Source organism: Pecten maximus, chromosome 1 (assembly GCF_902652985.1).
Source record: "Pecten maximus chromosome 1, xPecMax1.1, whole genome shotgun sequence".
Lineage (NCBI taxonomy): Eukaryota > Metazoa > Mollusca > Bivalvia > Pectinida > Pectinidae > Pecten > Pecten maximus.
Window position 1 is genome coordinate 29385220 of NC_047015.1, and position 15976 is coordinate 29401195.

Sequence of the window (15976 nt, forward strand, 5' to 3'; positions counted from 1 at the left end):
ATATACGTAACAGGGACATTTACGAATAGTTCCATTTTTTATATGGATGATTGGTTTTATTTCCATTACGTTAGATATACAATGTTATACAAATATAACTGAACATTATATACAAACCTTAACATGTATGTACACCGTCAGGGTACCGTTCTTTAGTTCTGTTAGTGTGTACGGCTCAGTGTTGTACGCTATAATCTCCACCTCGTACACCCCGTATGTAAGTGGTGACGTAGATCTCAACACACTATTCTCTATCGTCAGTAAGGAATTGTTAGTGTGTTCGATACTGTAATAGATGTCGCTGTTCCTATCTTCATCTTCGTCATATGCCTGAAACGGAACGCAGCATCAGTGTTACAAGTCTATTTTACAGCTCTAAAACTTACTAAATCTTTTTTTTTTTTTTTTTTTTTTTTTTTTTTTTTTTAGGTTCAAAAATTTTATTTTCAAAGACACCAACAAAATACAAAAAATGTCCTCACACACGAGGGCTAGCATTCGCCATACTTCATTCATTCATTCCGTTTATTCCGTACATGTTAAAATGGTGTTGTGCAGCCTTGTTAGGGGAGCTTACTCCGAATCAAGTGCTCCTTGCCGAGTTTACCACGTGTAGGAGTGTATAACGTGTGTCTGTCCACAACACGTGTCATCGACTGCGGTTGTTTGGAGACTGCGCTTTACAGTATTACCGAGTAAGTCTTATTCATAGTTATGTAAACAGTTCAGAATTTAAATTTACATTATTGAGATTAATTTCTATCATATACTGCTTTACCAAAGACTTAGACTAAGTTATTTCTGATTCTTACTAGTTCTAGGCCTACCTGTGATTCTGACTCGCAGTTTTGGTCCAGATCGAGAAACAAATATTACAACGTACAACATCCATGAGGTGTTTTAATTAGTTATAACAAACTGCAAAAATGACAATGATTTAACGTTATATTAAAAGAAGGTCGAGTTATTATTTTAACTAATTTATCTTGTTCATGTTATTTTTTTCATTTAATCTATTTTTAGAATGGATTTGGAGCATTAAGACGAAGATCTGCCCAGGTTCCAAGTCGGCATACCATACAACTATTGGTCCAGGACCTTATGAAAATACTTCGTGTAGAAATTTAGGTCTGCCATGAACATATTGTAAATATCTACAGTTTTTGTTCTTTTTTCACTGACATAAAATGATTTATATATATTATAGCCTATTAGTACAAGTAGAAAATTCAACTGTTGAAACTTCTTTTTTCCTGGTTGATACCCAATGACAATACATTTTAGTGTTCTTATTTTTGTAAATATTCCCATTTTATGTAAATTCATTGTTATAGTATTCCAAAACTCATCTAGATGTGAGCATTCTATGAAAAAATGCAAGTTGTCATCAACTTTATTACAATATGGACATACATCTGTACTTTCAATCCGCCATCTTTTAAGATTTTTCCTAGTTGGAATAATATTATGTATCAGCTTCCATTTAAAAATTTTTAAGACATTATCAGGCAATTTCTTGAATATAAATTCAAAACAATCTTGTATATTGTTATTCTCGCATTGAATATTGTTATTCCACTTTTCTACTAAATATGGATTTTCTTTTTTACTTTTAAGTAAGGTTTTATAAATGAATTTATTTGTATGCTCACTTAATCTTTCAATTTCGTCCTTACTTGTTTCTTTCCTTTCAGTTTTATTCATTTCTTCAATCCATGTTTTGGGTATTGATTTTTTTAATTTCATTATTTCAGCAATCCAATTTCCTTTAATTACTAGTTTCGCATAAATATAGGCATCATTTATTTTTCCTGTTTCATCACATAAGTCTTCCATTTTTATTATACCACTTTCTATCCAATTTTCTAATATGATTGATTTACCACCACAGGTAATGTGAGTATTTCCCCATATTATTTCATTTTGAATGTGTTTGGGTTTATTTTTTCTCTCCCGGGCATTAAATTTTATCCACGACTCCAGGATATTTCTGTAAAAGGAAGGGATTTTTTCTATATTATCTATTTTCCTTAATGATTGTATTCTCATCCTAAAAAGCATCAGGTCCTTACCAAATTTATCAAAATAAAGTTTAGGTATTATGGTCCAGTTAGAATATTTTTGTGTTGTATCAAACAGTCTCTTTACCCATGTGACTCTTAGCATTTCTACATGTGTTTCAATATCTCTTATTTTTAGCCCCCCTTCTTCATATTCATTTATCATTACACTTCGTTTAATTTTATCTGGTTTATCATTCCATAGATATTTAAATACTATTTTTTCCAAAACTTTTATTTGTTCAGTACTAACATGCTGCACTAATGATAGGTATGTTATTTTAGGTATTATTAGTGCGTTTATTATTGTACATTTTCCTATTAAAGTGAGTTTTCTTTTTTTCCAATTCTTGATTAGATAATTTATAGAGTCTATGTTTTTTTCCCAGTTAATTTGCTCTACTTCCTTTTTTTTAACTCCAAATATCACACCAAGAGACTTAATGTTTTCTCTCGACATCTTTATCCCAAACCCATCTTTTTTGTTTTTATTTTTACCCAACCAGATTCCTTCAGATTTGTCTTTATTTAATTTAAGTCCTGAATGTTTACCAAAACAATCTACTTCTTTAATTGCTTCTTTTATTTCATCTGATTTTAAGAACAAAGTTGTATCGTCGGCCAGTTGGGAGATTTTCATCGTTTTATCCTTAATTGTAACTCCTTTAATCATATTGTTTTCCCTTATTCTAGTTGCCATAATTTCAACTGCTATTACAAAGATAAGACAGCTTAACGGGCAGCCTTGCCTAATTCCGCGCGATATTTGGTAAGTATCAGAAATACAATTATTATTAGATATACACCCATATATATCATAATACATTGTTCTTACCCAAGATACAAAAGATTCCCCGAATCCAAAATGTTTTAAAGCCTCTAGCATAAAATCCCATTCCACAGTATCAAAAGCCTTTTTAAAATCCAAAAATAAAACTGCACTATCTATATGAAAGTTCTCTGAATAGTCTATTATATCCTGTATTTGCCTAATATTAAATCCAATAAATCTGTTTTTTATGTATCCATTTTGGTCCGTGTGTATGATTTTTGGCATTATTTTTTTCAATCTTTGTGCTAAAACATATGCTGCAATTTTATAGTCTACATTTAACAGAGTGATAGGTCGCCAGTTTTGTAAGGAAGTTTCATCACCTTTTTTATAAATTAATGACAATAAACCTATTTTTTGCGATTCTGACATTTCACCTTCACTATACCCTTCATTTAGTGCATCTATAACAGTGTCCCCAATCATATTCCAAAAATGTTCATAAAATTCTACAGTTAGTCCATCTAAGCCAGGGCTCTTATTTTTTTTCATTTTTTTGATAGCATGTGTACATTCTGTTTTTGTTAGAACGCCATCGCATATTTCTTTTTCTGTTTCATTTAAAGTTTTTTGAATATGTGTATTTTCTATATAAATCTTCATGGATTCTATATCTAGTTTTTCACTTGTATATAAATCTTTATAGAACAACCGTATCACATCAAGAAGATTTTTCTCATCAGTTACTAAAAAATTGTCTCTATCTAGAACTTCATGTATAACTTTCTTAGCCTGTCTTTGCTTTTCTAATCCTAGAAAATATTTATTGCTTCTCTCCCCATTAGCTACATACTGACATCTTGCTCTAATTTTTTCTCCCTGTGCTTTATAATCATAATATTCTTCTATTTCCTTTTCTAATATCTTAATCTGTTCTTCAGTTATTGCTTCTTCTACACTATCATTTTTTGCATAAAGACGCACAAGCTTTTCTTCCAGATACAAAATATTTTCTTTTCTTTCATTACTTTTTATTCTACAGAAATTTATTGTAGCTTCCCTGATAAGAATTTTGGTATAATCCCATGTTTGTCTTTTATTTAAATTTGCCTTTAGACATTCTCTTATTGCTTTTCCAAACACATCTTCTATTTTTACAGTGTACTTTTTGTCTTTTAATATACTGTTATTTAATTTCCAGCTCCCTTTTCCTCTGTTTTCACCTACATTTATCAATTTCAGTGATATGGCTAAATGATCAGTTGAGCGAATCTGCGCAGGTCTAATGTCACATGACTTTACCCTATTTAAGAAATCTTTTGTTATCAACCAGTAGTCTAACCTGCTTGCCTCTTTTCCATTTTTTCTCCTCCAGCTAAACTGCATAATATTTGGATGCTTAATACGCCAAATATCAATAAATTTAAAGGACTTAATTAAATCTGTCAGACCAAAAACAGGCTTTCTATTTTTAGCTTGCTTTTTTCGTGATTTCCTATCTATTTGTCCTAGAGTTTCATTAAAATCACCACCAATAATATTAATACCAACACTTACTTCAGAGATCTTTTCTTTTATCTTTTTAAAGAAAGCATTACGTTTGGTTGGGTCATTTGGTGCATAGATGTTTGTAATTGTATATATATTGTTATTTATTTTTAAAACTAGGATTAAAATTCTTCCATCCTCTGACTTGTATTGATCAATTAATGTGTATTGTACAGTTTTACTAATGTAAATTGCTACCCCTCTGCTATCACTTTTTCCAATACTGTGATAGATATTCCCACTAAATTCTTTTTCTAGGAGTGGAAATAATTCTGGTGTATAATGTGTTTCTTGCAAGAAAATAAGGTGTCCTTTTTGTTTCTTTATATATTGTAGCAGGCGATTTCTCTTTGATGTATCTCTTAATCCCTGTGTATTCAATGTTATGAAATGTAGGTGCTTGGTATTATTATTCATGATTATTTTTTTTTTTTTGTAAATTGTTTTTTTTTTTTGCGTTTGACTTATTATGTTAAAGATTGATACTTACACATGCATGTACTTTAAACGAACATGTACACATCTTTATATAATATTTACAGCTATACACTAAACATATACTACCCATTCTATACTTGCTTTTAGGTATAAAGTAGTCAGGTATCTGTATACCTAATATACAGGTATTCATAATGTAGCACATGTAAGTTGCATACTTTGTAATGATAATTGTATACACATCCATACATATACTGTACATCAACTTTTTTTTTTTTTTTTTTCCAACATTTTACACTTTTACTTTCTAATACATTATACATAGTTGACTTCAATGACTTGTAATAAAGTACTTTACACTTGAATATTAGGTTGATATCATACATGCATAAGCATACATATGCGGATGCATACATTCTGTGTATACTTGTGCACTTTTTTTTTATGTTTTGAATATATAGATGATGTTATCTTAATATGCACTACACCTGCATCTATACGTATATGTAATTGCTTGTGACATACATATACAAATGCATTCACACGTATCCACCTACATTTTACGTAGTGTATTTCTATTTTCAAATATTTTGCAACAAATTCAAAACCGTTGGATACATCTATACAATTATATGTGCCATTTTCGTACACGTATATTATGTGAAAACTTACACTTACTCCTTCATTCATGAAATTTGCATATGTTAAAAAATAATTAAATAAAAATTTGAATGCATTTATACTAACACTTGTATACATGTACATTCTCTCATACGTGGATAATAATAATATGTATACACAACTTATATACCTGTACATGTTCCCATGCAATTTCAAAACAGTTGGATACAACTATACAATTATGTACATGTGTGCCATTTTTGCAAACATCCATGTCCTTGTACAATATTACGAAAAGCAAAAATATATACACATATATTATGTGTAGACTTACACTTACTCCTTCATTTATTTCATTCATGAAATTTCCACATGTTGTTGAACAGTAACTAAATAAAAAATTGAATGTATTTATAACAACACTTTTATAGATACACCTTCTCTCATACATGGATGATAATAATAATATGTATAAACAACTTATATACCTGTACATTCTCTCATACATGGAAAATAATGATATGTATACACATCTTATATACATGTACATGCTCCCATACATGGATAATAATAATATGTATACACAACTTATATACATGTACATGCTCCCATACATGGATAATAATAATATGTATAAGTAACTTATATACATGTACATTCTCTCATACGTGAATAATAATATGTATACACAACTTATATACATGTACATGCTCCCATACTTGGATAATAATAATATGTATAAACAACTTATATACCTGTACATTTTCTCATACGTGAATAATAATATGTATACACAACTTATATACATGTATATGTTCTCATACATGGATAATAATAATTTGTATATATTTTGCATATGCATACATGTTTGATGTACAATTGTACTTATGCCTCCATACATGCACCTATACATGCATATTAGAAATGTGCAAGGATATGTACATACATATTTGCACAAATTATGTTTTACATATGTAATTTTTCCTTGGATTTTTTTGTAAATTTTATGTACATTTCTCAGTTTTCTACATTTATGTAAACAGTATAATATACACATATTTATATATATATATATAATTAATAGTTTCTCATAAAAGTATATGTACATCTTTGTGTTTTTTATGTATGTATTTGATGTATTTTTTATCATTTCTATTATTTATTTATTTTTTATATCTGGATACAATCACATACCTTATGCTGCATGCATGTATCCTTATTACTTTTTTTATAGCAATAAATGTTTGTTTTAATATCTCAGTTTTGTTCATTTTATTAACCCAATTCAACACTAAAAGTGTTTGTTTGCAGTTACTGAACATGATGTGGGTGCTATGTACTGTCTCTGTGCACCTGCACTTGCACCTGCAACTTGGATTTTTTCTTTGAGGAGTCCTCTAGAGGAGAAGGTGGAGTTCTGCTCGATTGTTTCAGCAATGTTTTTGAGTCTTTTGGGGTGACGTTCACGTTACTAGAAGTGCTCATGAACTCTTCGAGAGAAAAACGATTGATCTTTCTACCTTTAGATCTTTTCGCATTCTTCTTTCTGCGCTGTTCATGTACAGGGGTTGACTTACTCGAACTCGCGCGCGAAAGAGTCTCTTTTCGTATCTCATCATCATCTGATGAGTCACTGTCGCGATCTGCATCTGTGCATGTACTTGTGCCATCATCGGACCTGTCAATGTCAGTTAGCTGTTCACATTGCACATTGCGTTCCCCCGGGGGACCTGAATTTAGTTCTTGTTCATCATGACCATGTATAGTTGCAATTGTTGTGTCCTGCAGTATGGTGGGACAGTCCATCATACGATGCCCTGGCATGTTGCAGTGTTTGCATACCCATACATTTCTACAGTCTTTGATCACATGCCCTGTCTGTAAGCACTTTTTACAGATCGCATTACTGGTATCAATCTGTATATCTGGTCTTGGTTGCTCCGAATGAAATACGGTTGCATTATATCTACCAATTTTCATGCTTCTGGGGAGGGGGGTGGTTAGTTTGTCCGTTACCACTATACGGTCTCCCGTATCACAATTTGTTAGTCTATTGTCTACCCTCAACTTCTCACGATACATAGACTTTATTACGCACTTGTATTGTGTGAGCGCTCTTTTAATTTGCCCGTCATCGGCCGAAAGGGGTACATTTGAAACACGGATTCTGGTTGTGTATTCCGGATTATTATCTGGACGCCTGGGATTTGTGGACAATAAATGAACAAGTTTTTTGCGTATTACAGTACCTGTAGTTAGCAGCTTGGTCCGGTCATTCATATTGTCCACATATATCCGCCACATTTTCCCTGTTCGTTGCAGACCACATACATGGTTCGCCTCTATCTTTTCTGCAATAGCCTTGTAAAGTTCCTGGTGGGTGAGCCAGTCTTTCCTTTGCGGTTGAGTCAGGCCAAAAATATCTTTTTTCAAGTAAAAAGATTGGTTTGGCCGATCCATATCCTTCTGCTAGATCCATTTCTGTATGGTATTGGCTACTAGCATTTATAATGTTGGCAAAAGATGGTTTGCCTTCAGTTCTTCCCGCCATCTTGACCTCCGTTTTTTCTGATGTCTCTTGCGACATTGCCATTTCTTCTAAGTTTTGATAATCCTCGCCACTCAAGTCAAGGAGATTTGTAGTCCTACACAATCATGTGCATAATACAATCGACACGTATATCTAACTTGCATATATCTCAGTATTTCATCAAAAATACCGAAAGCTTCGAAGCGAGAGAAAAACCCCTTCACCTTAGTTTCAGGGGCGATAACTCTTAATTCTCCGTAGTTACAAGTTCTCTTAGTCTGATAACTGTTGCCTTAGTTTAATATAATTTTTACCCCTTTTGGGGTGAGATAGGGGGATCTTAACCCAAGGGGGAGATTGCTAAATTCCCAAACGCGATGCTTGCCGAGTGTTTAGGAACTTAACAATCTCCCCCCGAGGGTTGAGGTCCCCTATCTCATCCCCCCAAAAAGAGTGAATGATTATTTTTCTCTTAGTATGAACCAAATCCAAACGTATGTAAACAGCGGCACGTGGACGGCAGATGACTGGTGTGATAAGGGTGCAGCAGACGCTTTACTCCTTACGATGTTGATTCCATACAAAATATAATTCCTATAAGCTTGTCAACAAGAACACCAAACACTCAACTAACTCTGATAATTAATACTTATTTTAATTTTTTTTCTGAATAATACTGAAACATACACATAGGTAAACACACAGACGAACACATGCATGTGTGCGACCCCGTAAAAGTAGTTCCTGGTCAGGTCATAGTGACGTCACCCTATCGTAATCAAGAGCACGTTCAAAGAGAATGTGAAGCTTGTCCTTTTTAGGGTGAGATCTCACCCCATTAATACTGCGGATATACCTTTCCAGAGTAAGAGAAAAAGTAATCTTACCTGGACGAGAGAGGAAACATTCTGTCCCTTGGTTATGGTTATGTTCATTACAGAATCCATGAAGTGAGGGGCGTGGTCGTTTACATCATTGCACGTTCACATAAACTGTGGCTATAGACATAAGAGACGGAGTTCCCATATCTTGTGCCATTACCAGTAGTGTTATTTGACTGGAAGTTAGTTTTTCTCTATCAAGTGTGGATATCACTTCAATTTGTCCTGTTTGGTTTACACTGAAGGAACTGTTCCTGTTGATAAATTGAATATATGTAAATTCAATTAATAGATACATCAATAAAAAAATGAATAAATAGATATTGATTATAATTATATGTCTAGATCAATACGTTCTGGATTGTGTGAGCGACAATGTATTTGATATATAGGCTACAATTTCAGATATATCTTAGAGGTGTAGATTGGTTACTGGATACATTCGAATCATATATAATGTGATCAATGATAATGTCGTTTACACTACATAGATATAATCAAAAGGAGACAACTTGATAGTATATTACCATGGCGGCAGTATTGCATATTGGACTCTGCCATTGTCACCTGGATCGTCGTCGGTGGCCTGGTAAATAAATGACGCATCAAACAAAATAACAAAAGAAAATGTGATGATACTATTGATATTCAATGTTTTGGTAGCGTGTATATCTCAGTTAGTGTCTACTTTATCGAAATTTTTAATGGTAGAAGATAGGTCTATGTTTTCGATCGCAATTGGGGTAAAAATATGGCTGGCCGATAAGGACAAGAGGACATTCACCTCGCTTCCTATGAATCTGTTTCGTTTTGCTATACAAACACATGTTAGCCATACCTCTTACATGAGCATTATAGTGATTTGGCATTCGTAATTCAAACTTGTATAAAAAATCTCGATTATTTCTGAAGATCAAATGTCGAATTTCATTATTCTTAAAACATCTGTTTTACATAAGAATGACATTGACTACAGGAATATGCATACACAATAAGACATAGGGGAAAAAGGGACTTTATAATAATATGTACAATAATCTAAAACATACGCTTCATATATTTAGAAGAAATATTAGTTATAATGATATACGAATGCATAAAATATTTCACTTGCAATCACACTGCCAGCCATAATATTTTCTTGTTCCTCTTCTACATCAAACATATAAGTAGGGTTTTCAAACATTGGGGCGTTGTCATTGACATCAATCACATGTACTCTGACGGTAGCCGGCACTGTCTGTAAGATAATCGTTAAGTAAGTCGATTAAATATGGGGATCCTTAAAAATAACCAACATTAAGTACATAAGACGATTCTGCTGATATATGTGAGGACTATCAATTGAGATAAAATAATTAATATACTCACATGTTTCCCATCATTTACACTGACGTTGAATGTGATTGTATTATTGTCCCTTGAATTTACATGTCCGTCTATTGTTACCAAGCCACTAAAAAAATGAAAACATGTAGAAGAAAAGTTATCTGTTTCAAGAGCAGGTTATGAATATTGGAAATCTAGTCAAAGCTTTCAAATTTATCTCAGACAAGAGCATTGATCTGCTACATATGAAATTTGAGGAAAGCTCCATTCCATTCTTCCGTACTCAAGAAATAATGATTATAATTTCATTGTGAAATACAAGATGGACATCTGTCAGCCATTCAGTTATTCAATAGTCCCTTAATCTAAAATGCGAAATTGAGCAGCAAGGAAATAGCGAAAACAAGACAGCAGACCAAGAACCAAAGATAGACGGTCCACGTACGAATGACGATTGAAACAGCCCAACATCTGGTAACATTGAGCTTAAATGCTAGGTAATTGCATTGGTAATTTACGTTTTACGGATACAGTTCCAGTTTCATTCATTTACCGACAAATATGATCTTAATTCAAGCTCATGTTAATGCTATTTTCTCTAAGCTTGAATAAAGTATACATTTGTATGGTACCTGAGCTCCATGTGAAAACAATACGACATACAATTTACAGAGTAAAATGTTTTAAATATATTGTATTCATACCGAATAAACTACTGATTTGGTCACTTAATACTTTGTTTGATTCCAAAGAGTTTGCTTTATAATGTCATAACAAAACAAGTGCAATCAATGATTGCGAAAGCTCACCGGCGGCAGCAATCACACTATGCATTCATTTGTTATGTATATATAAGCATGTCTATTTGAAATTGTATGTCACACGATATCGCTCCTAGACCTCTAATGGATGTATAAACCAAATAAGAAGGGTGTGTACTTACAAGCTTTCAAAAACTAACCCCCAAATTCTTTAAAGTGGGTTTTTGTGACAAAAAAAGTAAGTCCAATAAATGGTAAAATGCGAAAAAATTACAATTTTTTTCTGCATGATTTTGCCACAGCATCACTCCTGGATCTCTAATGAATGTATAAACACAATTAGAAGGGTGATAGGTGTATACTTTTGGACTTACCCTAAAAACTTTAAAGCAAGTTTTGATGCCAAAAAAGTTAAGTCCACAAGATGGTAAAATGCGAAAAAATCACATTTTTTTCTGCATGATTTTGCCATAATTATAAACCAAATTAGAAGGGGAAGAGTTGTATACTTTTGGACTTACACGCTTTCCAAAAACGTACCCGAAAAATGTTCAAGTTTTGTGTTGGGACGCCGTCGCCGACGCGGACGCCGGTGTGACAGCATTAGCTCTCGGTTACTCGTAACCGGTGCGCTAATGATAAAAATAGAGACATTTGAGATTATCCTTGATTTTTGACGAGGAACTTTAAGCATTTATCAATCTAAACATTGTTTGATTTTGTTCAGTTTCATTTCATGTACAACTGTAGTTATAACAAAATTTGACGGATGCGAAATTTGACCTTGATATAAGATTTGATAACCTTGATCATTGGTCAGTGCAAAACCTTGTTTGATGCCTTTTCAGGTACTTCAAAATGCCATCACAAAATGCGAATGTGATGACCTTAACCTTCGATCAGCTAGTTTTATCGTGTTGTATTGTGATCAACTTTGCTTCATAATGCCATAACAATATATAAAAATTAGAAATAATCTTTTAATGTTACATTCTCACATATCTGATTAACAAACACTTTGAAGCTGATCTTTTGGATTAGTTTGGTTTATTTTGTTTAACGTCCTATTAACAGCCAGGGTCATTTTATGACGTGCCTGGTTTTGGAGGTGGAGGAAAGTCGGAGTACTCGAAGAAGAAACACCGGCCCAAATGCCCCACGTGGGTTTCGAACTCAAAACCCAGAGATGGAGGGCTGGTGATAAAAAGCCGGGACACCATGATCACTCGGCCATCGCTTGTTTAAAAAAGTCAAGAAATAATTAATTTAAGTCGACAAGTATTACAAATTAAGATTTAGCACGTCTATAAAGCATTTAATACCGCCCAAATCTTTATCACGTTCAAATAGAATATTTACATCGGATCCACCTTCAGATAATTCGTAGTATTTTTTTCCATTTTACTTCATTGTTTATTTTCATGAACACCTACCTCGTTAATATGTGGATGTTTGGGGCATGTGGGATGGATTGATTGTAGGACAACGAAGAATCTACATCTGCATCTGTTGCCTGTGGTGAAACAAATATGTCCTGTAGTATGCTTATACGGGCATGTATATGTCATTATTAAAATACAGCATTTTGCGTTAGGATTCGCTTGGATTTCTGATGTAAAGCCAACCAAGAATGGAATGGTTAGCTAAGTAAACACGTAATACACATATATAAATCATGTGAAGGTCATTTACTGTATATGTAATACACCATACCTGGATGTAGAACGACGGACTGTCCATATCCTCTGATATTGTTGGCGTTAGGGACGAATTTACGAATACAGGGATCTCGTCGTTGACGTTAGTAACAGCCACATAAATAGGAAACTCTGTACTGTGTTTACCATCACTGACTGTGACATTCACATAAAGAAGTTGGTCGGTCGTGTTTTCATAATCAAACTCTTTCCGAGTGAAAAGTACACCAGTTTCACTTTGGATACGGAAATCTGGTAATAAACATGTACAAATAGAATAATACCGAATATTAAACTGCATCATAAAGCTGCTTTGTGATGCACAAGTGAAATCAAGGAGCAAAATGTTTGAATAATCGGATTTTACATTTGGACACTCACATTAGGTGCAATTCGGATCAATTGTAGATATCAAATGTATTACAATGATATGAAATCGTGTATATTGATATAATAAGAATTTGCCAAACATTATACTAGCATAAGTAACGCTACCCACAATTATCGAAAGATTAACCTATTACACCAGCATGGCTGACGCTACCCACAACTACAGAGAGTCTAACAGATTATACTAGCATGACTACGCTACCTATAACCATAGAGTGTTTACATATTATACCAGCATAACTAACGCTACCCATAACCATTTAAGCAATGAACAGTGGTTTTAATATTGTTATAGTCGATATGGCAGCAAGATGTATGGTGGACAAATGTAGCATGGGAACCCATGTCCACCATACATCTTGCTGCCATATCGACTATAACAATATTAAAACCACTGTTCATTGCTTATATTTACATTGCAATGTTCGTCAATTTTGAAAACTAAAATAAAACAAACAAAAAAAAAAAAAAAAAGGGGGGGGGGGGGGGGGGGGGGGGGGGGGGTTGGGTGTAGGGGGGAACCACGTTCGTGGGAAAACGTCCGTTTAAGAACATCATAACAAACATTTTTCATTTTTTTCCAACATTTAATTTCGTATATTTGGTTTTATGCATATACAAAATACACTTTTTAATTGATGAGCTATTGCAAAACCATTCCCTGGTCAACTGAGAAATCGCGTGACGTCATATACGCGGAAAACAAAAGTGATGCGGTCGGCTGCCATGTTTAGTGGAAGTTAAATGTGCACGAATTGAATGTAGAACTTGCAATGAAACCTAGGGTATTTTGAAGTGAAATCTGATTTGTAGTTGAGACAGTGCTTGTAATTTTGCTATTGTATGTAATATTGGAGAAGGCTTTAGTTGAATCAACAATCTGTGGGACGCAAGGAGCAGTTTCACCAACCTCGTGTGCAGGCCGGAGAGAGTGAGCCACCTCATGTTGTGTCATAGAAGACAGTGTACTACTGAGGGATTTCTTTTGTGTCGTTGACACATTTCTTGTGTACGATCTCAAGGAGGACTCATTTTTATCGGAAGACATGAACATGATATGTCTGGCCGAGTACCCCTCGTCACTTAAGAACTGAACTGCCGTAGCTCATGAACAATGCGAGGTGTAGGATTTTTTAACCACCGGCAGCCTTACAAATATCTGGGAGCATGTTCGAGAATGTTCTCTTTGTAATTGATTTAGTTGTATACCAAATTGTTGTACTGATTGTAAAGACTAGTTGCAGCCGGATCGGTTTTTGCTATTAGAAGTTTCAGCATTTTTTACAGGACATGAATTAGACCCTGTGGCTTACATTCGTTTGTCATGTTCATTGTTTTCCGGATCCCTCAACCCTCCCTGGAAGTTCTTGTGTAAAACATGGTGAGATAGTGTAACATATTCACCAGAGTCGTCATTGTGAAACTGGAAGGAATTTTCTTAAGTTAACAGTGAAACTCCATACCCCTGGATACAAAGTGGATAGATATGTTGTACCATACATGCTGTCTTAGGATCATTGGATTTGATTGTGCTGTGTTGGTTTTGATATCTCCAATCGAACAATCTCTTTCAAAAGGCCATCTAGCATGCCATTGGCAACTTTAAATTGTGTATCTTTCACAATGTCAATGTTTCGTTTCAAGTCCGACAGACATCTGTTTATCCCCTCTCTAATGTTAATTAAAGTGTTTCGGTGGTAACCTTGGTCGGGAGTTTTAGCAGGCCTTGCTTCAGCATAAAATGTCTTTAATTTCTCTGCTAGTGTGGTCACTTCAACTGTCGCCATGTTCATTTCTCCACCGTATGTTTCCTTACTCCAATCTGAAACAAATTTGTAGATTTTTTTTTACAGATTTTCCAGTCGGGACAAATGACAGTTCGCTGCGTAACGAAACCTTGTGTGATTGTGTTGTTTTAGTAACAATCCACTCATGTTTTAATTGCCGATGCATTTGTTTAAATACAATGTATCTTTTAACACAGTCTGACAATTTCATCAACAGCTGATCAATTGTGACGTCATTGCTAGATCATCATATGGGATGCTTTAGATTCCTCCTATATAGGCATAAAGGACATGTTACACCTAGCCATTGCTTACATTGGAAAATTCCCATAGCCCAAATGGTGTTTCTTTTGGTAGACGGGGCCTGTCTCGCCTCAAATAAGGCTTCTATGTCTTCCTCGGAACAGGTTTTGAACCGTTTCTTTTGCGGTTCTCTACTTTTTTTCTGTTTGGATAGAGGGTATCTCTACCGGGGACATGTTTTCCATGTCCGATTTCTTAAATTCCTCTTCAAATTTTAGCATATCCATTTCTGTAGTTTTGGAACTACATGCACCAACTAGCTCATCAAACAAACCAGCGTCTAGTGTCAGCCAATTGTCTGTTATGACATTTCCATGTTATCTTCATCTTTCTTGTTGCCTAGTTCTGATATTTAGTCACCTGAATAACGATCTTCATTTCCTTTCGGCATTTCAATTAAGAAGTCTCCCATTTCTGATCTTGGTAAGTCTTCAATACTGCTTTGCGAACTTTCACTTTCTGACTCGTTGCAGTTGATGGGGTCCATTTCTAAATTGTGTGTCTAGGATACAGTAGCAGACGACAGAAATGGTATTTTGGGTAAATTTGTTGACAAAATACCTATTGATACGCCATGAAAATATATTTGCAGAATTATCAATTTCAACTCGGAACAATAAACACATCTTAATTGTAATTTTAATCAGATACAAAATAGTGTTTATGTAAATCTCCATCAAACCAGACCTCTCTGTTGGCGGCCATATTTTTTGTTTACATAAAACAGCTGTCTGTATTACTATACCCACTGGGTGTTTTAGCCCGAGGCACTGGGTGTTATAGGCGTATGGTGGCAACTGCCTCTTAGCATTGTGTCAATGGGGAAATGCGGAGCAAATGTAAATATAGAATGGTTAAC

The 15976-nt window shown here is 34.1% G+C and overlaps 1 protein-coding gene across 1 annotated transcript in view; it reads right to left on the reverse strand.

Moving 5' to 3' along the window:
- LOC117337743 (protocadherin Fat 4-like) overlaps positions 1-15976 on the reverse strand; it is a 142274-nt gene that overhangs the window by 51323 nt on the left and 74975 nt on the right. Inside the window, exons 50-57 of the mRNA XM_033898885.1 lie at positions 12654-12889; positions 12374-12453; positions 10222-10306; positions 9965-10090; positions 9378-9436; positions 7771-8084; positions 6793-7256; positions 134-330 (exon numbers count right to left, since the gene is read on the reverse strand). Of these exons, the coding sequence (XP_033754776.1) occupies positions 134-330; positions 6793-7256; positions 7771-8084; positions 9378-9436; positions 9965-10090; positions 10222-10306; positions 12374-12453; positions 12654-12889 (1561 nt within the window). The remainder of the gene's footprint in view (positions 1-133; positions 331-6792; positions 7257-7770; positions 8085-9377; positions 9437-9964; positions 10091-10221; positions 10307-12373; positions 12454-12653; positions 12890-15976) is intronic.